At 35.1% G+C, this 27,775-nt stretch overlaps 1 protein-coding gene across 8 annotated transcripts in view; it reads right to left on the bottom strand.

The window, feature by feature from the left end:
• Positions 1-27,775, bottom strand: part of LOC148653428 (ryanodine receptor 3) — a 170,380-nt gene that overhangs the window by 82,504 nt on the left and 60,101 nt on the right. For all 8 annotated transcript variants that reach the window (XM_088648412.1, XM_088648413.1, XM_088648411.1 and 5 more), the window contains 14 exons: positions 24,783-24,904; positions 23,649-23,829; positions 22,271-22,406; positions 20,300-20,395; positions 19,288-19,406; positions 16,724-16,857; positions 16,144-16,385; positions 15,517-15,709; positions 8,367-8,583; positions 7,030-7,134; positions 4,047-4,150; positions 2,143-2,226; positions 814-973; positions 224-371 (listed from right to left, as the gene is read on the bottom strand). In XM_088648412.1, coding sequence (XP_088504538.1) covers positions 224-371; positions 814-973; positions 2,143-2,226; positions 4,047-4,150; positions 7,030-7,134; positions 8,367-8,583; positions 15,517-15,709; positions 16,144-16,385; positions 16,724-16,857; positions 19,288-19,406; positions 20,300-20,395; positions 22,271-22,406; positions 23,649-23,829; positions 24,783-24,904 — 2,041 coding nt within the window. The remainder of the gene's footprint in view (positions 1-223; positions 372-813; positions 974-2,142; positions 2,227-4,046; positions 4,151-7,029; positions 7,135-8,366; positions 8,584-15,516; positions 15,710-16,143; positions 16,386-16,723; positions 16,858-19,287; positions 19,407-20,299; positions 20,396-22,270; positions 22,407-23,648; positions 23,830-24,782; positions 24,905-27,775) is intronic.

A 27,775-nucleotide genomic window follows, 5' to 3' on the forward strand; every position in this document is an offset into this window, starting at 1 on the left:
ATGTACAGAAATGCCTCTTTCAATATCCACTGGTGTGTATTCAATGATGAGGTGTATATAGTATTTGATGTAGGTCAGGTATTTGACCTAGTATTTGACAGGTCAGGTTATCTGCAATATCTTCGCCAAACCAACATACCTACAGAAAGAGAAAATTTCTACTGATATGCTTTGTATTGTCAAACTTTACTTGTACTGTGTCTTTGATACGAGCTCTACTCACCACCTTCCTGGTCAGGAGGTTCAATGTTATATCCATATCCTATAAGTGTCCGGATAGCCTCACGGAGGCTGTCTCGGTTTGATTTCTTTGTGCGCTCATCTAATAAAGCATATGGCACCAAACGAGGATTCCTTTTGCTCTTCAAATCCTTTTGGAAAAAAAAAATGATTCAAGTTCAAAGCTGGTATATTCTTCTAATACTGTGTCAAAATGAGGCATTCAGTAATGATTTTTCTGAGGTTTAGTCCTAAATATTAGCTTATTCATTGATTGCTTTCTAATTACTAAAGAACTAGAAGTTTCATTAAACAGGTAATACTGTATGTGTAGTCTTCTGCAGAAAACTTAAGTGGTAGTGACATACCTGTAAGGAACGAAACAACAAACACTGTAAAAATGTTCAAAGTTAAGAGCTGTCCTGTAGATTTATTTTTATAATTCTTCATACAGTACTTTGGGATATGAAGCATTGTCAGCATGAATCATAATAAAAATTATAGAAAGACAGTTTAAGGGAAAAAGAGAGCTACTGTACAATATGTGTCACAAAAAAGCATTACAAATTATTATAGAAGAATATTTTCTCCTACCTGCTGAATGCCATAGGTCCATCCTTGTTTAATTCTGTCTTTTGCCCAAACATTATGTGCATTTTCGGCAAGTTTATCAACTAGAACTTCCTGTGCAGGAATCAGTTTTACTTCAGAAAGATCCAGTGGCGCAGGTTTATAACCATTTGACATCATATAGCTTAAAACAAAACAATTAGATTTCTCAATTACAGATTCCAAGTAAAATTACACGTAACTTGAGTTAGTATACCATGAGGTTTCAATAATTATGAAATCATTTGTACAGTATATAAAACTGACATGAAAAAACAAGCTTTTCAAAGCATCACCATTTCTTTTTCAAACGTTTTTTTTTGCAGTTTCCAAAGGTCAAAATATGAAAAGGGCAATGGGAATGGATCTACGGATTCACAGTGTGACCCAGCTACTACATATTTCAATTTTTTTATTTATTCTCAATAGCACACATATTAATTGAGTTAAACACAAAGGTACTGTAGCAGGACACCCTATTCTTAATCAGACCTCTTGGCTTAAAGCTGTTTTGTACAGGAAAATAAAACAATCACAGATTTGACAGCTAAGACACTATTTGACTGATCAATAGTAGTCAGATTCTAAAATATATAGATAATGTTCTTTCTCAGGTTTAATGTTGAAAAGTGTCTGAAATATCATGCTTCCGTGTGGATTATCCAGCATTGAAAGGTGGAGCTCTATGAAAGGAGAAGAATAGAACAGACACCCAAAAATCACAAAAGTGCTGTCTGGAGAAAAGGTAATATAAAAAGTCGACAATCTAGATGCACAATCTACTGTATAGTCCAAAATAAATTTTAACAAACTGTCATTGGTTTGGCACAGAAGCCTTTATCAGGACAATCATATTTGGCTTACTGAAGATCTTCTAATAAATTATTGTTGATCATGTTTGTATTTTGGTAATGGTCATACTGTATATATATATATTTCATTGGCTTTGTGATTCATTAATCTTTTATTATTATTAATATATATTAGTCAGACAGGCCTCCCTTGACTCTCAGTGACATTGGGGATCCCTGCGGCCTCCCGGGTGCTTGCAGGCATTTGGTGTTGTCAGTGAAGTACAATTGGCACTGAATCTCTATTAAGGGGCTGTGTGGCCTTTGACGAGGGCTAAAAGGTAAACGAGTCAGAGGAGTTAACTTATAGCTCTTTTTTCTCTCCTGTGTGCTGTTACAGGGGTCAAAGTGGAGTATGAGAAAAGAAAAAATAACACTTCTCTGAAATAATGTGGAGACACATTTTCATACAAAACAAGTATTTCTAATAAACCAATTATGAATTATTTGGAAACAAACTTACTTCTTTGGAAGTTTCATTTTTTTCAGATCTTCTTCTGCATTCACATTTACTTGAACAACATGGCATCCCAAAGCCAATAATGTCCTATGGCAGGGTATAAGACACGAAAGCAGTAATTAACCAGTAAAATGTAACCATATTGTACAGTAGTATTAATGCCTAAGGATATGCTTATTCAAGATGCTTTCCAGAGGCTTCTTGATGCATTTTTAACACATACAGTAGCTAATGTACTGTATGTTTTGACTGCAACAGGATTTTGGGCCCGAGTTGTTTTCCATGATGCATCTCCTTTAAGAACCAGCACTGCAGTCTACCAAAAACAAGATAATCATGATCTTAAATTCTCTTTGACTTACTGATTCTCTTCATGACCATGTGATACAATAAATCTGCAAGTATGCAGCTGTATGAATTGCTCCAAACTTACTATTTGAGACAACATGCCATCCTTCCTGAACAAGAATGGCATTATGTGATATTTGGAATACCAGCTACTACTAAGTAAGAGCTTGGTACAAATCTATTCTTATTCACTTCTGCTTAAATACTCCATTGTTTTAGAATATACACCTAATGCTACGTAAACTGCTACTATTATAATGGGTGGTCATTACATTCATGGCTTATATTAGAATTCTGCTGTATGTCTAGCTGACTGCTTCATTTATTATCTACAAAGTCAGAGCTGCATTTATGAACGTCATGTCATTTTCTGCATTGTTTTGTAGCTAAAACAAAGATTAATTACACACAGCTTTCAATTTAATAAACCTGTCCTTTCCTAAGCTTCAGTTTTTTTTGTTTTATGGTTAAAAGAAGATTAAAAAAAGATGAATTACACACACGTAAGCTTTCAATTTCGTCAAACCACATTTTATCAAGCTTTACTTTTTAATTTCTTTCCCTGTGCCACAAATCCATCATGCAATCAATAGGAAATGTCAGCTTCTGACAGAATATTAATGTTCAGATCATTCTTTTCTACTAGTAGAACTGTTTAATTCTATATTCTGACTACATTTCACAAGTTCTGAGAAATGCCATGTATGAAAGCACTAAAACTGATATTCTTTATGAGGAATCAGTTAAACCAATAACCAAGTTTGCAAAACCCACAGACATTAAAAAATGAATAGCTTGTGTTATGTACTGTATCTAGTTGGCGATGAACAGGGAACTGTGTCAAAATGTGTACTGCTAAATAACAAAGAGAAAAAAAACAACAACATCTGTTCTTGCTGTGAAACATTCTTCAGGTATGGGGTAGAACGTGGGAGAGAGTAGGAATATGTGGGAAAGGGTTACTGTGGATAAGAAGCATATAAGAAAGAATGTGAGAATTGGTATTAACAGGTGAGAAGGGGAGACAAATATGGAAAAATGGGACAAAACTGTTATGTATTAAGTTAGGAACACATGAACCTAGATCTTCAAAAGTTAGAATCCCATTAACCAATATTTTTCATTCAGGTCCCCTTACATTTGTGGTAGAAGACTGGCCTGGCCACCCATGACACCAGATCTGAATCCACATGAATTGTACCTGTGGGCATGACTAAAATGTTCACTATTCAGGGTTTTCCTGCACTGCTATTTAATGCCACTAATTGAACAACAATATAATTGTGCTAAAACATTCCAGAGTTAATGAAACAATTACGAGTCTTGTGAAATTAGTTTAACACAGAGGAGAGCATTTCAGTACTTAATTTCAGAATGGCTAAATAAGTTTATACTTACAATGTTTTAACTTATTTAGATTTAGCAAAACCATGCAGTACTAGCAAAAATTAATAGCTAGTTTTCACATGATCCACACATTGTGGCTTTGTCATAGCTTTTTACCGACCACCTCTGACATTTCATAATGGAACTCATTAATTCAGCCATGCAAAACTCACTTTAAGGTTTCAGTGGACATCTGGAGGTTATAATTCTTTTCTGTTTCAGGCAGTTTGGAGAAATCCACAAGACAGGGATGCTGCCTTTTGTTGTCATCCCGCACCTAGGTAAACAGCATTCATTTTATTTATTCATTCAATCATTAGAGTTCCAACAGAGCAATAGAGCAAGTGTGAGATGATAGTACTGTTTTTTTAAGCTCTAGGAAAAAGCCAATTTTTTTCTGTGCAACGCAGTCAAGAGTATCACTAAAGACAAGCCTGTAGCACTGTGAGTGAATTTCAGTACTATGAAACAATTTTTCATATTAAGTTAGACAGAGAAATGTGCCAATTAATGTGCCAATCAAACAGTTAAACATCTATTTATCTCTTTGTGAAAACTAAGGTTGCTGCTGGAAGAGGTGTCAGTGGGGCCAGCAGGGGGTGCTCACCCTGCAGTCTGTGTGCGTCCTAATGCCCCAGTATAGTGATGGGACACTATACTGTTGCAATTCTCCGTGGAAAGCAAAGGGCATGACAAGGCACAGGAAGGCATCATGGCCATCCACTGCAACCAGGGAAGTCTCTCCAGTCATAACGACTACTCGTACCACTGGATCCAGGCTTCTGAGGTCGAGAGAGTGGGACTTCCACTTCCACACTTCCATTAATACTTGTATACCATTAGAAAATTAAGGTTACTTATAAACCAACTGCTTAAATACTATACTATAACTACAGTACAACTACTGAATATTATTGCAATTATAGAGGCAGTTGAACATGGTATGAATGATTAGTTGCATGTTTCATGTTTTCTTGGGTGAGTATTTTGTCAGCAATGTTTTCTGTGTGTATTTTTGTGGTTCGAAGCACATATAGTAAGTTTTACACATTAACATCTGTGAGAGGATGTAAAGGAACCTTGAACTCTTAAGCCCCCCAAAATAAATTTGGCAGACTGAGGTATTATGTTTCTCGAGGAGCTCCCAGGAATTGTCACAAAATTACAGGGCATTTATTTATGATTTCTGAGCTTTCATTGGAAACAATAACAGTTCCATTTTTTTTTCTTTTGCTCCAAAATAGCAAAGAAGATATGATCTTTCAATGCAGTATTCTCTAACAATTTGTACATTTACTAAAAAAATGTTAAAACAAAACTGATAAGAAAAGCACCCCCAAAGGTAATTCTTATTAAATATGTATAAAGAAATAAGACTCTCATAATGCAGAAGAAATACATGGCATTTCAGATTATACAAATAATGCAATGCCAAGACACCAATTAAGGAACCAAGCTGAGGTCTATTAGCTTTTCCTGACTGGATTAATTATCTAAATTATAATTATAGTAATTTCCCAAATGATGATGTAAAATCATTCCAAGAATAAAGAAGTTGATTACATAAACTGACCAAGAAAACATGTTTAAATATGATTGAGATAGTAACAATGATTCCTTTACGTCTACAGACATTTATGTATAATTAAATAAATCTCAGTCAGCTCTTCTAGACGTTCCATCTAGATAATGTCTGAAGGGGCATGAAAAACAGTCTCAAGTATTTCCCATCACAAACGTAAAAACACTTAAGCTTGGCTCTCCTAGGGTTTGAGGTACAGTTATTTTAGGGTAAGTCACTGTGCAATTCACTAACAGCATTTCCAGAAATCGCTGACACGCTAAACTTGAATTAAATCATTTAAGCGGCACCTTTCAGTGACTCTACAGTAGAGACTGTATTTTGTATTGGGACACAACAGTATTTGCCTATGTTAAGAAATGTACAGAATAAGCACATTTATGCATGATTTGCAGGTTGTTAGTATTAGTAAATGTAGCCCTGTGTTTTACATATTGTTTTGGTATACACACATCAAAAAAACTGAATGCTCAACAGAGGCAGATAAATTACTGAATTCAGGGTCCAAGCTGGCTGCACAAAAATCTAGGGGCGCATCTGTGCTTATTTCTCACAGATCAAAAGAAGAGTCATTTGAGAAAACAGAGTTATTTAAAAAATGTTTAGAATCCTGCTGAGAGACTCTGCGTCCCGGCATCAGGGTCACACAGACATTTCAGAGCAAGTCATTAACCTAGGAGAAAGTTAGTTGAGAATCCCATAGGGAAACTCCAATTTCTCAATTACTAGTTTGGGAGCATTCCTAATTGTCATTGGGCTTTGTCATAGCTTTGGGTGATGACATACTGTACCAAACATCTCATGACCCATGAGTTAGTGGTTCTCTTGTGTCCATAGTGAATGGAGGGGTTCATGGGTTCATGCTTTATGTACAACTAGTTAATATTCCAATAGGTCACTCAATATCTTTGTTATTTTCTTACATTGTTTTCCTCGTTTTTTCTTATTTGCGTAACAGCAAAACAACAAAAACAAATGATAAATCTGGAAATGCATGGTCAAATTGAGAGTGAAGAACAAAGTCAATGAGAGAATTTAACTTACCTTCTGTTTAGAATGTGAACCGCAAATTATAAAAGAGAAAGCAACATGATCCACAAGCAGATTTGGCTTGAATGATGGCTTAATACTATACTCTGTTACTGTACATTAAAATCCATGCAGATTACATAACCAAACTTTAATAGTTTTAAACACATTTTTATACCACTAATGTGTATCTGTAGCTTTTATTTATAATAAACTTCCAAATGTTGCTGATAATTTAAACAAAAGCAATCCTTCCTATATACTGAATCTCCTGTTTAATATAAAGTAACAAACCTTTAACACTGGAAAGCTTAAAGGTTAAAGAAACTGCTATAACATCTTCAGACATTTTTCACGGACCCTACTTTAGGCTAAAAAAAATAAGGATCACAACATTAATATTTGCAATGGCTAACCTGATACAGAAGACCTGTGGTTGAAGCTAATGTCATTCCATGACCCAAAAGTGTCTGGGAAGCATTACAGAGAACAAGCTGTGGTCATGATTTCCTGCCAGCATGCACATATTTTAAAAATTAACATACCTTGCCATAGGACCAACCAAGTTCTATCTTGTTCATCCCCCACAATTCATGGATATTTTCTGCTAATTTATCTCTGACTTTTTCAAGGTGTGGAGGCATCACAATCTAAAAAATATTTAATGGGATCACTTATTCTCCTTTACAATACCCTGTTCTTTAAAATAAATAACTCAATTAGCACATTTCTTGGAATAAGCATTTAAACAATAACAAGGGTGAGGCAGATTTCCTACTGCAGGGTTATCAGAAATGATAAGAAAATAGGTATGAAACAGTGAGGGACAGGAATTGTTTCTAGGTTTGTGTTGTATCATGATTTTTTGTCATTTTATTATAACAACAATTATATCTTTACAGGTAATCAGTGTAATACATACAATTTACAATATAAATTCATTAACAAAAAAATGCTACAAATATTATACAATCTTGTGTAATCATGCATAGCAATGGACTCCTGTGCAGACATTTGACTGGTCATGTACTGTATATAGCAAGTATTATTTGAATGTGGCTTATTTAAGGGATTATTTCTTCATTTGTTCGTTGAAATATTAATTGCGTTTTCTGTTTACAGCTCCATTTTCTGATCGTAAAGGTTGGTCGTATCTGTAGATAATTTAAATATATACAGTAAATCTGCATTTAGCTTTTGAGGAAAGGAGTTTTATGATCTAGATGATAAATGCTCATTTTCAAACCTCATTATCTTCCCTACAAATATTAATATGCTCCTTCACTTGTTTGCTTTATGATGTTCTGGAGCTCTTTTTTAATAATTTTAATAATTCATTAAAAAATGTCAGTATCCTGTAGAGGCTCTTGCTAATATCAGTGACTCTGCTCTTCTCATGTGATGCCCCTATTAGGATGTGCTGTAGTACATGGAAATAAAACAGACTCTGGCTAGACACAGTTCCTAAGAACTGTCTAATATACTTCTTAAATCAAATAAAGATGATAACAGTCTGAAGTAATTATCTATTAGTGCTATCATTTAATTGGACAACACACAGCTGTTTACAGTGTACAGCAAGAAAGAAAAGGATTGTTCTGGAAGGAGACTGAAAACAGTGTGCTTAGCACCTTGATAGTCAATCCCCTTGCCATGGGCAAGGTGAATGTGCTCCTGAGGGCTGAGACATTATGTTTTCTAATCATTAAAAACTGAGCTCCGAAAGATGATGAAGCAAACGGCATTGGACATTAATGCTATCCTAAGGAAATAGAGTGGTTAGTGTTAAATATTTTAAAGATTTGTAATTACCACTGAGTAGGAAGATTAAGAAAAATAGGGTTTTGCAAAATGACCCCAGGACAGAGATTCTCATGCTTACCTGGCTAGTTTCTACAGGAGTGGGGATAAAGGAGGCTTGGGAAAGGAACTGAGTGGTACCCAGTAAATCCCGTACGCCTTCGAAATCCCGCTTGTATTCCTTCACAGGCTCCACACGCATCTTCTCCTTGGGAAGCAGGGCTTCATAGCATGGAGCATAGCCAGAGGGGGGCAGGAACTTGAAGTCGCCATGGCGGCCACCCAGCAAGAAACGCACCCTAATGAAGAAAAAAAAGAAAACCAGGCGCCTTTTAAGTACCCATTTTAGTCAAACCTATCGTATTTAAGGAATGATTCCTCGTGTCCTAAGCTTCAAAATGTTTGTAGCTTGAAAGGTGATACAACCATTTATCATTTTAAGAAACATGGCCTATGATACAAACTGCTCCTACTGAAAATCTTTGGTTAAACGACTCCAAAACTTTATTATGTACAGTATATTAGTACCAACAGGATGAATATATGTGAAAATAAAGCACGAATTTGATAATTAGAGCCATTTCTTTTTGTGTTAGTACATAATAACAGCCTATGTACAGTATGAACTTTAGACATAGTAAATACAGCATCATTCTAGTTTCCCTTAGTTTACTTACAGTATGTTTCCCTGTTAATGTACAGTAAGTATAAATCTCTAACATAAACATAAGACAGTAATAATTTCTTGTGTTCTTAAAATAAGATACTAAAGCCTAAATGAGATAGATGGCGCAAAAAGTCTTCTTTCATTTACTCTTTTTTGTAAATGGGATTTTTTGCTTCAGTATTTTTGCTTAGCATATACATACAGTATACATTAAGTACAACAGACACGACAAAATGCATGTACAATAAAATAAATAAGAAAATATTATTAAGGCAATGTTTGTGTTTGCAACAAGTGTTAAAAATGTCAACTGAAAATGAATTATCAACTACAACAATATTACTGTGACTGGAGTTTCAGCAGGTTGAAACAGTTGAACAAACAACAGTTGAACAATGGCTATTGTTTGGCTGTTTAGCTGTCCTTGAGGCAGAGAGCACTTAAGATCAAAGGGAGTCCTAAAACTGACTCAGGATAAAACTTCACTGTAAATTATTAAGACCACCATATTAAGGAATAAACATTCAACAGTGACTGGACCATTCTTAGGTCACTGCATATATTAGTAAGATACAGCATAAATACACAAACAGAGATCCAGGGAAACACACAAACCAACACTGAATACCTAATGCTGAGTTTCATTATAGAAGAGAGCTTGCTGTATTCTGTATTCTGGGGCATTACAGTGGAATCCAGAGGCTACACACATATCTCCTACTATTGTGATGCCTTTGTGTAGAAGGGGGAAATTGGTTCCAATTCATTTGGGACTATCTCTTTAGAGAGGGAAATTTAGTCCTGGTTAGAATCCATCTTATTACAATGCATGTTCTCAATTATATAGGATATATAGGTGTATTATGCCAGTTTTTACATATAAGGACAGAATTTTGGGCCACAGTGCGTCTATTGAAGTTTCTGAAGCTTACTGATTTGCACATTTTTAACTGGTGCATGTTATGTAAACTGTGTTGTTATACTGTATACTGCAGTTTTCTTATTTATTGTTAATAAGCATTTGTTTGTCTAGTCCTGATTATTACTCTGTTATAACTGTAGAATAAAGAATACACATGCTGTGTAATGCTCAATATTCCCAGACTTTAGGGGGTAACATTATTAATCTTTATACTTTGCTTGCAGTCAGAATCTAATTGTAACAATATCAAATATATAGATAGAGTGGATAAAAAAGCAGTAATCTAAACACCCTGTTGGCATCTATTTCATGTTTACTGTAAACAGTGTAGGAAGAGCTAAAAAAATAATAGCTATCTAGAGCTACATGTTACTCTTTGATAAAGTAGACAGATATACAATATGCCATTAAGCTATAAACTACGCTAATTGGAAAATGTAACTTGTTATTCTCATAACTACATTTCAATACAAAAAAAGTAAAATAATAAATGAAAAACAAAACATTACAGGAATTAAACAACAGAATCATTGTAGTTAGCTTCATTTTACCAAGCTCTAGATTTTTGCTGAATATTCACTGTTAGTTATTTTTTTCATTATGATACTATACGTACAGTTTGTTTTACAGAATTAAGAAAAAATCCATCTTTAATTACTTTCAGTTACAATTACTTAATAGTTATCTTTATTGTCACCTGAATAGTAATCTATTGTAAAGCCCTAATTTGCACTGACACTCTCTTTGATTGTAGGATCTATGAATATCTGATCTTGAAAGGCGATAATATAAGGAATAACATAAAGGAAATGCTCAGGTGTAATAATTACTGCTTTGAGTATCAGAGAAACTTTAAACTCCTGCTCTGTCTCAAACCATTCATTGTTTTGTGGAAATAGTCACCCTAACATTTAATGTTGTGTTTTAAAACTGAAACTTTTGAGAAAGTAACTTTTGAGAAAGTAACTACTCAAGTCATCGCTCTAGCAATCAGGGGTTCCTGAACAGCTCATCAGACTTCAGCAGCTAACCCTGCCAAGAAAGAGGACAGCTATGCAGACCCTTGTCAACTAGGCAAGATCAGTCAAAAAGAAAACCGCATAAAAAAAGAGACAATAGCAGGAGCTCCATACAGTATAGCTTAAATAAAGGTTACTCACTACTATTAAGCCACTCAACAAAACAGCTAACTACAGTTGTTTTCCTAATTAAAGTTACGCTAAGCTAATGCCCAATACTGACAATAAATAAGTGCAATTTGCAAATTACATTATCAGTCTGAGAACAACAAAAAATGGGTACAAAATAGTGTATGAGTTAAAGAATTTATAAGATGTCACAGGTGTCTTAAAGTATGAATCTTAATCTTAAGCAGGCGTCAAAAATGATCAGGGACCGAGCAGTTCTGATTTTTGTGGATAGTTCATACAACCACTAAGGACTGTGGGTAGAAAATGAACAGGCTCTGGAAGGGGAGAACAGAGTGAAGGACAGAAAATGTACTGTATGGCTTCATAGGAGAAATGGATATGGAAGAAAATGGCCACAGGGAGAGATAAGACACTGTACACTGACATAAGCTGCTTGACTGCCAACTGCAAAAATAAAAAGCTGTGTACTGTATATGACAGCAAAAGATTTGTGCACCCATTATTGCTGAATCTGCAAGTCTTACTTTGACTGTCAAAACCAAGTCTTTTCAATTCTTCTCCCTTCACCAATATTTTGCTTAATTAGCAAAATGGAATATATTGTACTGTTAGTGCTTTACATGGATTTCAATGATTTGTGACCGATATCTGTTTTTCATCTTTGAAAATGTCTAAGCTATTATCATGAACACATGGTTGAGTTGTTTATTAGTTTCTACAGAACATTAAAAACTAGGCTCATGGTAAATTCTATTCATTCAAAAACAGATGAGTGAAAACAAGAGAGATAATATACTCTGATGGTTGTGGACTGTGATATATAGTAATTGCATTTACTTACAAACTACTTTTGTAGGGTTTTGCATGAGATTTAGAAAAATATATCAGTAATAATCCCGTGGATTTTACACAGTTTGTGTTATCTCAAAAGATCACAAAGCATTCTATAGTACATTTACAGTACAGTAAGAGGTTACCTGATTAATCCACCACTGAAGTGCAGCATCTACATGGGTAACATGTCAGCTATTCAATGCATATAACACCTCCAAGTACATACTGTAGCAGAACAGGGGTAAAAATTAGAAACTGTTTTTAGCAATTGAGTTTAAGAAGGAACATTATGCAGGCCAGACTGAGCAAGCTTTAAGTGGAGTCTACCCAAGACAGCAGGTTATCACAACGCACAAGTCCACTTACGCACAAGTCATCCTAAATGGCCAAGGAAAAGAAAATGCAAAAGAGGGCTAAAATGAATAAAACAGGGGTATAAAACTCTAGTTAATAGGAGAAAAAAAATCTTGTAATGCATACTCTCTAAGTCATTTTTACCCAGCAAAATGAGGGGCTGGATTACACCATTTGCTTACGTCAAAAAATTCAAAAATAAAATTGAAATTCATTTAAATTATTTCTCCCCTAAGATACCCATTTCCTTAGTCTGCTCACTCCACGTTATTATAGTGTGCACATATCTCACTGAAGAGCAGACATCTCTTGAGTAAATGCAAAGCAGCTGGGAAAGCCAGTCTGCATTAAGGAATGCACAGTTCAATCTGAAAACTATAAATGGATATGACATTTAGTTTTACACTAGGTATAATGAACTGCAGCTACAGTAGTTTTAGAATATGCAGTGACACACAGTACTTAAAATGATACTATGCATGGTGATCAACTATTAATAAAAATAGCATGTTGGTATTTCTTTGCTACTATATAGTTCACTACTGCTAAAAATTGAGAAACTGTAAGGTGTATAGGTGGCCAAACAACCCCTGAAAAATGCTGATTTATTAATCTAAAGATTGTAAAGTATAACCTCAATCAAATCCTGCACTGAATGGTGAAGATAGAATGGAATTGACCTGATATTACTGGATATCACCAATTTACATGACAAATCACCAATTCTGTTTGCAGAACACTTTAAATACCAAGGGAACAGATGCACCAACATCAGTCTTCTCATCCATGCATAACCATAAGCACTGAAGCTGTGATCATTAGTCATCAGCTCCATTGGGTTGGTCATATTGTCCAGATATGAGATTCCAGGCTACCAAAGCCAGTTCTCTTCTTCCAGCCAAGGGAACCTGATATTGAGCCTAGGAGTTGATATTGACCAGATGGAGGAAGGATATCTGGAAAGGAGCCCAGCACTTTATCAGAAGTAGGTAGAACATATCAGAACTAGGAAGTAAAGTGAGGGTGTTGAAAAGCGCTCACCATGACTGGATCGCTCAGCACACCACCTGATATCTCCCATGACAACACACCTACTCAATCTCTTGGAGAATGTGTCATTCTTGTACTGCCCTTATCAGTAATCTTAAGGTTCATAGTAGACAATCATCGTCGATAGCCAGTGTATACAAAAAATGTAGTAATAACAGAAATACATTTTTGATTTCTATTTTGCAGAAGTGCTTTTATTACAACACAGGAAGGTGATTCATTCTACCTAACATTTAATTAATTAATAGAAGATTTATTTATTTTTCATCTTTGTCATGAGTCACTTATTTCTTAAGAGGAATTGTGAAAGATAACTATGTTTAAAGTATTCTGTGCAGGTACTTGCAAAGCCTTTCCAACTGAGAGGATTAGGTAATTTAGACAGCACACATAATCTAATTAAGAATAATTAGAAAAAGTAAACCACTCATTAGTGGTCTAAAAATCCTTAATCAAAGCGAAAGCAGGATATTGATATTAGCTTTTTTTCAAATAAACAATTTCATATACATGTACAGGTAGGAATCACATACAGTATAAAAACATCATGTATTACCTTGACTATTCACAATCAATACCTTATGAATTTACAATAATTATAGACTAATCTAAAATAAATTATACTTATTTTGAGCATTGATTAAATATTTTTATTATTCATTTATTCATCATTTTCATTAATCATTCATAACTGACCATAATACAATTGGGTTTTATTGACTCAGTTGTATAAACACCACATTATCTCATCAGTGAGAGAGCTGATTAAACACAGGTAATGAGGCAGTTTAACCTGTTAAACATAGCCAAGTGCACCTGCAAAAAAAAAAAATACTGTACCTACAAGGGATAAGTTACTGATTCTAAGTATACAGTATGTTTCCACTTGTTATCTAACATGTTGTTCACTTATAATTCTAAAGAAAGAATCCCTTTAGGTTTATATAGTATAATTGTCTATGTTTTAGTCGTGTCTTAGTCTACTGTATGTATAATTATCTATGTTTTGTCTACTTAATGTATAAGATTATTTGACCTGGTTATATCTGCCAGTATGAACGTAAAATTTATAGCACTACAAACAGTTCACCATCTGCATTTAAACTGCTCCATCTTAAATATTATGCTCAAGCTCTTTTCATTATCAGACAGAAAATTGACTTATACTAAACTATAAACCTGAATTAGAATTGTGTAAATGTCTCATAACAGTGTATAATTAGAGACACTTGAGATCTTTGCTCTGCAGCACAGCTTTGGCAAAGAAGTAATAAATCAGAGGACTGTGGCATAAATGAAAATCTCTTAATAATGACAATAATAACAAGTAAGCAACACACAACATAAAACTCCAAGTGACTTTAGTTAAAAACAAGATGTCTCAGAAGACTTCATCCTGACCAACCTAAAAAAACTCCAGACCGCAATTACATTTTCAAATCTAATATAATGACTATCAGGCCAAAAACAGAGATTTCTAAAATCCTGCAAAAACCTGCTATCTAAAACCAAACAGAACATAACCTAGAGTTTAATCACTATATAAATATGGATACTACAAAATAAATGGGAACTATACTGTACATAAACCTAGAGAGACTGTTTTTAACCCAGGGATTATTTGTGAAGGAAATCAGTTTCCTAAGACAACCAGGTCCAATTACTTCATTTGAATCTGGTCTTAAAAGCTGATCAGAAAAAGAACATCTCGTCTGGCACTGTCTCTTCTCTCTTGGTCTTTCATCCATGTCACGCCCTTCTCTCCTCTCTGCTCGTTCGTAAACTTTTATCCAGTTTTCCTGGACTGTTGCTGACTCTTAATGATTTACTGTACCATGAACTTAATCAACCAAGGTAAACCAGATGTTTCCTTTGATCAATGTGTCTCAGACCTCTTCCAACTCAGCAAACACCTCAGTTCGATTCTTGCTTTGAAGCTCTCAAGAACTGCAAATGTTGACACTAGATGTTGACCACTGTCTCGAGATTCTTATGACACCTCGGCATCCACCTCCAATAGCTGTAACACTATACTGTACATTCCATTATTTTGTGTTTTTTAATTGTTTTCCCACCTTAATTAGAAATGTACAAGATGTGTTAACAAACATCTAAGTCGCTTTCAAAAGGTAGCCTCTTCTAACTAATCATTTCCAGTTTTGTCTGAATAGATTATGTTTCACATGCACTAAAAATACTGTACAAGCTGATAAATTCTTTGTTTATATTAGGAAGCCACTTTCTTCACACTTACTTGACTCCAGCAGAGAAGCTGACCACCGGGAAGAAGAGGCCATCAGTGTTGAAATTCTCGAACATGCCCTGGACTGGCTGTCCATTGATCCGAAATGAAATGCTGGGTACTCCCAAGTCTAGGCAGCAACTGACAACATCATCTGAGCTCAGGAGGTGCTGATTTATGGAAGCCACAGCCCGAGGAATACGCCCTATGAGGAATACAAAAGCTTTTCTTATAAACCCAGTACCAACGTTCCATACATAAGAATAGAGGGAGGTTTTGAAACTTCAGTGTTTAATGTATTTGGCTAAACTGAAGTCTTACAGTAAGTGGCTGTAGGATACTGTATATTTTCATCCCGTCATTACTCTAAATATTTAAATCAGTCACTTTATATCTTCAGAAGTCTCTAGGAACAACATAAAGAGTACGTGAAAATAATCTGACAAGTTGATTAAGTGAGCTATTAAAATCAAATTGTTATTCAAGCGGAGTTAAGACGAGACTCAAAACAATAACTCCCATCCTGAGAAACATATGAAGATATGCTAAACTACTCAGGCAAGTGGGTCGGATAATGATAATAAGTTAGGAAGAAGGAAAGGATGGACTAATCAGTAGGTGTTCCTAATTCTCACTCACCTGACCAAAGGTGAAGCCCATCAAACCCAAAGGAGTAGAGGTCGTCTCCAACACCATTCCCTCCCCAGCCTTCTCCTCCCCCTGGGTATGGGGCGTACCCCTTTGTTGTGGCCCAGCCAACTCGCAGGTGAGAGGGCTCACTCGTCACAAAGTGGTCAACTTGGTCAATCATCAGCTCATAATACCACTTCTTATACTGGGCTGAGCCCTCGCTGATCCCCAGGAAAATATTTGGCCTCATGCTGTGCAGAAAAAAATAAAATATGCTTTACTGTCAGTGCATTAGCTCAATATGGTTGTAATATCTTAGCACGTCTCAGCAAGGCTAATTGATTCAAGGACTCAATAATTCAATCCTTTTAAGAATGCACCACTCATTCAAAAAGTACGCAAAGCCAAATCCTCATTAACTGAAAACACAAACGTTCATACATTGGCATTGTGGAGTTTTAACAGTAAATGTTAAAACACAGATGTGCTAAAACATGCAGTCTTTGCACATAATGAAATTGTCTGCATTGTAATGAGGTCCTTCTAAACAAGGAATGCAGTAGCTGACTGGAATTGATTAGCTTGTTACCTTTGGACATCATTAACTAAACGGGTCTGGAGAAGCAAATCTCTTCTGGGAAGCAAATTATCACAGATGAGGTTCTGATTGGCTCTCACAGCCACTCCATTACATACACACAGGGAGCACAGCACGTCCAAAATCTAAAACACAGCCAGAGAAAAAAAGATCATTGCTATCAGTGTGCACCGTATTAACCTGAAATACTACAGTACAAGTTAATGTTTTACATGTTGGTGTTAGGTATCCATTTTTTATTAATGTTTATCTCAATTAATGTTAAAATAATTCAGAAGCCATTTCAATTGCAGACATAAATATTCTGAAGTGCATAACACAAACAGTAAGAAGATACTCATGTTAAAACATTAAAAGAGATTTGAGACTAAAAGAAGAATGGTTTGGTTAAGTTAGGAGAATTTAGGATTACTTATGATTAGATAATATACTGTATAAAGAGCATAGACATAATATACTACAATATACTGTACCAACAGCATATTACAGTACAACATATACAGTTGATGGCTATTAGTGTTATATTGAAATAATCTGTTAAAATGAATCACTTGGCCTTTGGCCTTGCCCTTTGAGGTACCCCTCACACATTATATCTTACCATGCCTAATGAGTGCTTATTCCCCGGACTGGAAAGTAGTTTAGTCAGAAGAAAGGTAAGAAATATACAAGAAGAGGGATTTTAAGGTAAGTATAAAAATCCCTTGTTTACTACTGTACTGTATATGTTGGTAGTTGTTTATTTAACTAAATATCAAATTGGCTGTGGAATGCTCAGGTAGCAATGTTATGTTCCTTCTGAATTAATAGAATCAGAAAAACAACATACTGTACAATAATTGGAATGCAACAACCAGAGAATTTGCAAAATTTCATATAGGGGATAAAATGCCAACATTGATTGTACAAAATTTTCCTTCACATTGCTACTACTCTCAGTATGTTAAGATTCTTACACAGAAAGGGAATTAAGGACTTGAAAAATAGCCCTAGCCAAAGGCATTTAGCCAGGACAAGATGATTAATATTGCAGCTCTTCTTCATGATATTGCAAGAATCCTGCAGATATAATTTGTGACTAAACAACACTGAATTTTAAGGATACACTGACAATTAAAAGCTGAGATTATTCCAGTTACACACAACTTCCTTAGCAAAAGCCATTTCAGTACAAGAAAATGTGTATACTATATACTATACAGTGCAGTCCGTAAGTATTTGGACAGTGAAACAATTTTTGTTGTTTTGGCTCTGTACTCCAGCACATTGGATTTTAAATGAAACAATGACTATGAGGTTAAAGTGCAGAATGTCACCTTTAATTCGAGGGTATTTACATCTATATTGGGTGAACCATATAGGAATCACAGCCCTTTTTATACATAGTCCTCCCATTTTAGGGGAACAAAAGTAATTGGACACATTAACATACTCTTAAATAAAATTTGGCAGGTTTGCAAATCCAATGTGCTGGAGTACAGAGCCAAAACAGCACAAAATATGTCACTTCCAAATACTTTACTATATGCACCGTATATAGTACACAGTGTACTATGCTATGTATACTATATACTATACTATATACTGTATGTGCATACTATATATAATGTATACTACGCTCTATACTATATGTAAAATGTTGAAAACAATATTCACAATGACTTCTTTGTTCTAATACAGATTTAGTGCTTATTCACATACAAGAGACAATATACATGTCATATCTACTCTGCCAAAGCCAGGCTCCTTGCATGTAATTTTAAAGATTAAATTGATTCTGGCAGAATTATTTTTACACACATTCTACAACAGTGTTGTATCTTTAAAATTGGTACCGATAAAACCAGAATCTAAGGTTCTTTAAAGTTCTATTTCACAGCTTGTCACCAACATTAAAAGTAAACCTTTGACAGAAACCTTGAAGAGTCTGTTACCAGGTCAGTTACCATGAAAAAAGTTAGCACACTTTTTGTTAACAAAATAGTCACCTTTCGATAAACTATGACAAAATGTAAATTAAGAATATATTTTAATGTATAGTAGAATAGTAAATTCAAATAGTACTGTTTTTAATAACTATAACTGAGAACACAAACAGTAAGAAATTTGCATGATCAGTTACAAACTAATGCATCACATTATCCATGTGTTATGAACATCATCTATTTTTCATATTCTACTTCATGGTGTGAACATCCATCTCCTAATGCACATCAAGGTTTTAGTTCATATCTTTACATCAGATTAAATGTACTATAGTGCATTTATGTCACAACTAGGTAAAAATATTAAGTGTCTTTGATCTTTGTAAAAGCACTGCAACTGCAACTTACTGCAACTGTGATTTATTGTATAAAGGAAGCAATAAGATAAATGTCACGTACCACTTCATTAAGATCACCACATTATTCACATTCAGATGTCACATTTTTCAGTCCTTGAGACAACTTTTTATCCCTCTGGGGACAAGTTAGACAGTAGTCTCCATTTCTAGTCTTATAGTACTCATACACATGTACCTCATAGCAAACATCTATAAAAGAGTTCCCACATACCTTGTAATTGCGTCCATGTTTATCCAGAAGGGAGATGATAGATTTGATATGACCTTTCTGTATGATATTCAGGGCTTCTGGGCTTTCAATTAAGATGCAGTGAAGAACTTCAAGAATTCCTTAATGGGAAAAAAATGGCAGTTTATAGACACATAATTGATGAGAAAAGGGAAAGATCAAATATAATTTCAAACCAGCCAGTAATTGCAAATTACAAGCCCACTTCTTAATTTGGGGTTTCTAATAGGTAGAAGGAATGCCGATATAAAGATAAAATTGGATACAGTATTTTTAATTTGTGATTGATGGGAAGGTTGGCATTTTAATTTCAGCTGGGGCATAGTTCATCTTTTGAAAAAGGACTCATTGATTAGATCACTGCAGACAGAAACGGCGCTTTCATGTTGAGGACAAAAGTCAGTTTTAATGTATTATAATAATGGACACGAACACTGGACAGTTTTCATCAATACATAACATGCAAATTAGTATAATGAGGAAACAATATGCAAGATCCTCAACTATTACTATTAAGCACAAATCCAGTGCAGCTTTCAGTCAAAATGATTTTGGTAGTCTAGGTTTTGTTGCCAGGAAACAAAGACGTAAAAATTCAAGATAATGCATTACTATATGGCTTCTTGCTTGGCAGAAGCCCAGGACTAAAGACAGCCGACCTGCGGGGCAGAATTAAGATGCTCCTGAGAGGAAGCCTGCATGACACTACTTAGTGGCACTGTGAAGGGTGCTAACAACAGTCACCTTCAATCAGTACAAATTTCCCAGGTATTTAACAATGTTACTGTCACTCACATAAATAGCTGCCAGTGGAGAAATAAAGAGCTAGACTCCAGTTTAAAAGCACTAAATAAAACAATTGCAATAACAATCTAAAACGTTACAATAATGTAAGGAAAAACAGTATCAACAGCCCAAGCAGACACATAGAAAAGAGGTTAGTATCACTGTACAAAATATAGATTACCATGATATTTTTTTTGACAGCGATTACCTGATGAGGACTCCAGTCTGTCCAGTTTGCTGACCAACCAGTCCAGGTTATCGGAGAACTGAGTACAGTTGTTTCTGTTTCCACGAATCAGGGCAGCTGAAATAAACCACCAAAAAGTACTGATATTTACTCTTACCTAACAATATTTTTGAAGAATTCATGCTGAATCTAAATGAATCTATGAGTCTGAATTTAATCGGTGATTGTTTTTTCCAGCTTTCAACATTTTTTTCAGGAACTCAAGCACAGATACATGTCTGTCATTTCTCATACACTTGCTTGATCTAACATAATTCACTAAGAAAAAGTCATTTCTTGTCTTCCAACATGTATTAAAAACATAAATCTTTCCTGTTTGACATAGCATTTTTGTTAAGTGGGTGGTTTAGTGGTATGTTCTGTAAAGAGGATTGTAATTGGTTAAGTGGATGCAGATTTGTATCATTCTGGAAATGTTGAAAATAAATCTGGTACTGGAATATACTTTCAGAATTTCAATAATATCAGTTGATTAAAAACTACAACTCTATGTATCAATGCACACATACTGTATACAGTATCATACAGAATGATGCAGCTGGCCCTTTCTATCTATAGATAAACCCTGATGATTGAGTACAGACTGCTGACTGGCAGAAAGCATGCTGGGCAGCTCAGAATAGTGCAATAGATGTTGGGTCTGGGGCAGGTAAAGTTAGTATGAGTCTTTCAGACTTGTAACAAAGAAGTAACACATGATGATTTGGGTGCCTGTTCAACTGTATAATACAACTGCCTGAAGTGTGCAATTCGGATATCAGTAAATCATGGCCATTTTTACTGTAGTAACCAGCATAAAAAACATTTGCTGTCATGATGACACAACAGAATGTCAACTAAGAACTGCACTAGGAAGATGTGTTACAATTAAGCATTTGTATTACAAAGTAGGATCTAAACAATATTTGATATTAAAAAGTAGGACATTGCAACACTTGTCTTAGTTCCACAGGGAGCAGAAAACCAAAACCTCAGGTCATTGTGAGGCAATTGTGCACAAAATACTGTACATTTCAACCTTTATGTGAAAAACAAAATCTTGTTCTATAGTTATTGCTGGATACTTAGCAATTAATTAATTAGCAGACCAAATGCAGTTGTGGTACAAACAAATACAGGCTTACCTAAATCTCATTAGGTTGATATAGTGCTTTATACAGTATGTATTAAATCATGTATTATAGCAAGGACAGGATATTAATTTAATGGGAATACATGCATGGCACAGTAATATGCTTCAACAGAGAAGTGTAAAATAATACTTACCAGCCAACACAATCATTTATAGGATGAACAATGAGGTAATGCATTAAGAACTGAAAAAGTCCTTCACATTTTACAAACAGTGAGCAGACTGAAAACCCAGAAATATCGAGCAGAAAAGTAATCAAGACATCTTGCTAAATCTTCTGTTTATTATATGTGTTTAGCATACTTAATGGGCACGAACTTAACTTTAACCTGATTATTTAATAATGTTAACCTTAGTGGATGTGTAAGTTAACGACAGGAACACGACTGAAACTGACATTTTTACTTTATCACTTTGAACCCATTTGGTGAATTGAATTGAATGGTTTCTCCAACTGAAAGTATTTACTAGATTAAAAGCCTTGGGGTGATTATGTCACAACTCTTCAGTACAGATGTCATATACTGTCCTCCTGCGCTCAGTGGTCATGTCATCCTTCCTCCATGCAAAGGTGAAAATGGAAACACCATCACACACTGAAGAATACAGGGATTTCCCAAGTGAAGAACCTTGTGCAAAATTGTTATGCTGGTACCCCTCTTGTCTGAAGTCAAAGCTATCCCTAATATTGGTTTTGTGGGGCCTAGGAGTGACTGACAGTCATATACTGTATAGTACCTGCTGCGCACAAACTTTCATAGTCATGGAAAACTTAGTTACAAACCGATTATTCTCCATACCAAGTAATTCATAAAGCAGGTTCAGAATATCCTTCCAGGCAGCCCCAGCCTCCTCGCCTGCGTACTCTCCAAAATGGGCGGCACTGTTGTACACATTGAGCCGGTCGATACAGTTCGAAACTAAAGTCAGCATCCCCTAAAAAACATAAAACATGTATTATTTCCTGGTGTTCTTGAACATTTGTCAATTTCTTTATTGTTTTTGTTGTGTGCATGTGGTTATTTTCTTGGAAGGCAACATATGAATAATGTAATATGGGAGAGTAAGAGTATAAACTTTGTCCAAGGAGGGAGACTTTTCCCATAATAATCAATAATAGTGTGGTTAGGGACCATAAGTTTAACTTAATGTGTGCTTAATTTGTACAGTAGCTACCAAAATTCAATACAGTACTTGATTTCGCACATAATATTTTAAACTATTTTTACTCTGTCACTCATTTTTGAAAAACCTATTTTAACCAAACACTTGTTTATATGATAGTACCTTGAAAAGTGGACAAGTTGTGCTCATTTGTTAATGCTACTTACACTCAGCAACTGCACTATCACTTACACTACACTTGGAACGGAAGAATGACATTAGTGTGGGAAAGTAGGGCAACTTATAACGGGATCCCCTATACTCACTTTAACATCAAACAAGTAAAGGTAATTCCATGTTGAAAAGAAAAGAGACAATGTTTCGGCTGTGGATCCTTCTTCCACAGATTATTCTGATGATTCTACAGATTATTATATTAACAGATATTTTCCATTTTATAGTGTAATTGATGAGTGAAGTTTTCATCTCTGTCATAAAATCCCTGTGGGTGGTCTAGTTACAGATTTTGTATCATATTTAACTGAATATTGTTGTGTGTTTACTAACGATTTAGCATCTTAAAACTAAAACGATACTACAGGAGATTAAGTTTAGTTTATACATAGGTGCTTAATGTCCCACTTCTTCTCAACATACCATAGTATATAACTGAAGAATGAACAAATAGAGAAATTGAACTAAATCCAAACATTTTCCAAAAATTGTCATGTTGTGATTCACTTATTTCAACCCTAGCTTTTAATGCAATGACAGGAAATCCCTGGTAGAGGTACAAATGCTTAAGAAAGCATTGTGAAAATTGTGAGTAAAGAAAATCCTTTTGATCTTAAAATAAATGATAAAATGCTTAGTAGGGAACTGTCTAAAGCTTTGGTCCCAAAGAAAAAATCTAGACACCATTGCCTGTGATCTTACTGATCTAGCAAGAATGGAATATTTTGTAATCACTTAAGCACAAATGGAAAATCAGATGGAGTTTTCAGAATCAGAAAATGTTCCGCACCAGAGCAAAAAAAAAAGCTGTGATAGCAATAGAACAGGTGTCTCTCTAACCTCGTCTTTGAATAGGTTTTGTCGGTTCTTCAGTGAGCGCAGCTTGTTCTGTTTCTCCTCATGCTCTAACTCTTCCTCTGGAGGCTGGAAGTAGGTGATGAGGTCATTCAGGGTCTGCAGAACCTCCTCAATAGGCAGGGCCACAGATGTTCTATTCTTTCCACTCAGGCTATCCAGATCACTGAGATGGGGAAGAATTGCAAGGAAAACCAGGCATATAAAACACATTCAAACGAGAGGAAAAAGAACAACTTTAAAAAGCTAAGCCTTTGTTTTGCCAATCTGAAAGCCATCTGAAAGACAACTCATTTCTTAACATGAAAAACAATTCCAGCACAGATTATCAATTCTGAATAAAAAAGACTTGTGTAAAACACATAGTATAGAAGATTACATAACATACATACAGTATGAGAATGTGCTAAATCAGAACTGAAGCTAACAAGCTCGAACAATGGAAAAGTAGTTCACCATCTTTTATACAATGTAAAAGAATACAAAATAAAACTGGAAATTTTTCAAGAAACAGTCTGCTTGTTCTGCTAATATGATCCCAGGAGCTTCTGTTAAATAAGGCCTATGCAAAGATTAATATTCACTGGATGAACAGTTCATAAGATCTACACCAATATGTCATTGTGACAAATTATTTCCATAAATCACATGTACTATACCTTCCTGGTAAGAGGATAAAAATATCTCTATGACTAAAAAGAAGAGAGTAGAAACATTCTGCTGTATTACAATATATCCATTATTAAAGGTGTTGCAGTCATTCCCGCTGCATCGCTGTATTAGATCTGTTTATTTCTGAAATGCCAAAAATAAATCAAGTGAAACTAAGACATTCAGTAACAGATGGAAAATGTGCAATTCAAAAGGGCAGTGAATAGATTTTCTAATGATGTAACAATGAATTTTATCATGGAACCTTCAAAAATTTTTGCCTTTAAGCACCTGTTCAATTGCTTTTTGGCCAATCTAAATTAACTGGTGCAGTCCTGACTATCTTACCTTAGTGTTTTTGTCATTGAATCCTCTGTGTGACTGATGGGTGACTGTAGGTCTGCTGTATTGGTGTTGACTGTTCTGTGTATTTGTGGAAACAGTAACATCATTTTCACTTTCTCGTACCTGATAAACTGACTGAAAAGTTTGGATGTATTGCGAATGATGCGGGCCGCTTGGGATTCCTCATGCTGGCAGCGTTGTAAGGTAAGACCATCATCCATGTGCCCTTCTTGATGAAGAATAGCCTGGGAAACAAAAACAAGCAAAAAAAGCAAACAAATTAGCCTGTTAATGACATCGGCACTGCTCCGGGGATATGTAAATTCTTTACACTAATAGCCATTTGGATAAATTCAGCAAACATTACAAATAAAATACTCAGCAGTAGCTATCCACAATCCAGCTGCACCCTCTCACACAGAATACTCCTTTTAAATCAGCTTTGGGAGTCTTTTAATGATACATTATGACTTAGTAGTGACTCCAAAATGTAGACATACACTCTTCAGAGATGGTAGAGGAAGAGGAAAACTGCAATGCGTTGTGTTGACATTAAAGAGGGCCATGCCCTGTCTTGATCAAATGTATTTGCAGCACATACTGTAGGGGACACTACAGTGGCCTCACATTCAAACATCCTCCAAGCAAGCATGAACTGATATTTTGTAGAAGCACTAATGAAAAATGTGAAATTGTGTCTCTGGAAATAGCGAGCTGATGTTATTTGTGTTGCTTGTGCATTACATCTCCTTTTACATGCCTTAGACAACTTTTGGTACGTTATAGTTAAGAAATTACAATCTTTAACACTTAATAATAAACTGGATATTTTTTACTTCCTTCCTTGGTATTATTGTGCTAAATATAATTTCCTACAGCTCTGTTCCATTCATACTCAAAATGAACAGATACATTCTGAAGCAACACATACTGTAAGATGTCAAATTCATCCATATTTATTTTATTTTTTTCAAAAATGGGATGAAAATGCCCAGCTGTAGGAAAGCTTGTTCATTAAACAAGATCTATATAATGAGTTCTGAGATGTGGCTGGCCAAGTCAAGTGCTAGACAGCAATGACTTTTTTATTTAAGGTCAATTTTTCTAAACAAGATTCTCAATTACAAAATTAAAACAAGTGGCGATATTTAATTGTGAGATATTTCCCTAGAGACATTTATAGACCAGCATCACAAGGTGATCTCTGGAAACTTTCCCATGTAATAACGGCATGCCTAATACAGTGATGAGCTGCTAAATCAGAATCACTATTCCACTTTCTAAAATTACCCAGCCATGGCTTTTCTAATTATCACAACGTCTAAATTATAGCCTGGAGTTTTTATTTTTCCCCTCCTATTTGCAGCACACTTCCAACTGTTGGCACTGTTGTTACATACTGTTAAGCAATTAAGAGGCAATTATGAGAATCTACTTTCAGTGCATTATTCATGATTATTAACAAAGTAACAGACTAAATCTGCACACCTGCTCCAAGGAAAGAGGCCACTATTGTTTCTTTTATGAAATTAATATTTTCTTGAAAACTCTGCTGGAAGGTATCTTTGAAATGACATTAAAAACCATTAAAAAACAAATGTACAGCTTCCTGAAGGAACTGGAGAATTGCAGTTTGAAGATTTATTTTTTGCCTTCTGAGGCAGAGATAAAACAATAGCAATGTACAGCATCTAGGCTAGAAGTCACAATTTACAAATAATGGACTGCGCAAAATGTACACTCTTGTCAGAACATAAATATGAGAGTGATATTTGAACAATCTTCATAAATTGCTTTACACTCATTGCACTTTGATGACAGTTACAGTACTGCATTTCTCCTAACTGCATGGACATAAGAAATGTTACAAATGTGAAAACGTCCTAATAGATTACACTTGTTTTCTCTGGTTTGTGTTTCACTGTTCCTTCTAAAGAAGTCCACTTGGTTAACTCTGTCGATATCTTTGAGAATTACGAATACTTGTATCAGGTCCTTATGTAATTGTCTCTGTTCAGGATTAAAAAAGGTTCAGTTTCATCAGCCTGTCAGTGTAGGACATTCCCAGACATCCCAGAATGTATCTGGTTACTCTTCACTGGACTGATTCCAGAGCAGTAATATCGTTTACATATAATGAACAAACCTGGAGACAATGTTTTAAATTTAGCCCATACAGTATATCCTATTATTCTGTTTTTCTATTTAGCTGCTTCCATACACTGTCTAGGAGATGTAAATTATTTGTCAAATTAAGAACCTAAAATGTTTTGTACACAGTCTTTATATGAAGTGTCAATTACAAGATGTCAGATTAATTTTAAAATTTTCTAACATTTTCTAACATTTTCTATTTTACTTTGGTTCACAACCATTTATTGTACATTCTGAAGGTTTTCTCTGCTACATACAGTATACAGTATACCACACAGATGACAAAATCTGATCTGAATCTTCCTTAGAATCGGAAGGGATTTATTCATATATTTGAACTCCAAATTATTAATTCAGTAAAGTTGCTGCCTTTTCAAATTTATTTTGTTAATGATTTGCAACAGTCTCCCCCCGCCATCCTACCCCCTGAGGAATTGTGCCAGAATGCATATGTTAACAGGATTCCATCTGGTAACCTTATTTAAACCTTTCCAGTTCCTGAACAATGGAAATAGGCTACATACTGTACTGTGCTAGACTGTCTCCACAGGGATAATCGTAAGCTTTTCTCTGTGTTTTATCACCTGTTATGTTCTCTCTGAGTAATAAGACTAATCGACCGTTACTTTACATTCATAAAGCTATGGAAGCAGTGAAGTGCCAACCAAGTGCCAACCAAGATGGCAAACTTTGATTGCCACAGTTGATGGCAAAATGCATTTATGAACAAGTAATAGGTTTATTCCATGCTGAAAAAAAGAAGAAAGAGAACACAACGTTTTGGCCGTGGAGCCTTCTTCAGGTGTGAGAGAGACAGGGCAGTAGGACATAAAATGCATTTATGTCAGTCATCAACATCTAATTTATGAATATTCTGAAAGTGTGTGGCAAATAAGCAAGACAGACACAATGGATTACAAATGAATAACTAGAGAATATCTACATTTAATCTGAGCAATTAA

This window comes from Lepisosteus platostomus, chromosome 10, assembly GCF_059453375.1.
Source record: "Lepisosteus platostomus isolate fLepPlt1 chromosome 10, fLepPlt1.hap1, whole genome shotgun sequence".
Taxonomy (NCBI): domain Eukaryota; kingdom Metazoa; phylum Chordata; class Actinopteri; order Semionotiformes; family Lepisosteidae; genus Lepisosteus; species Lepisosteus platostomus.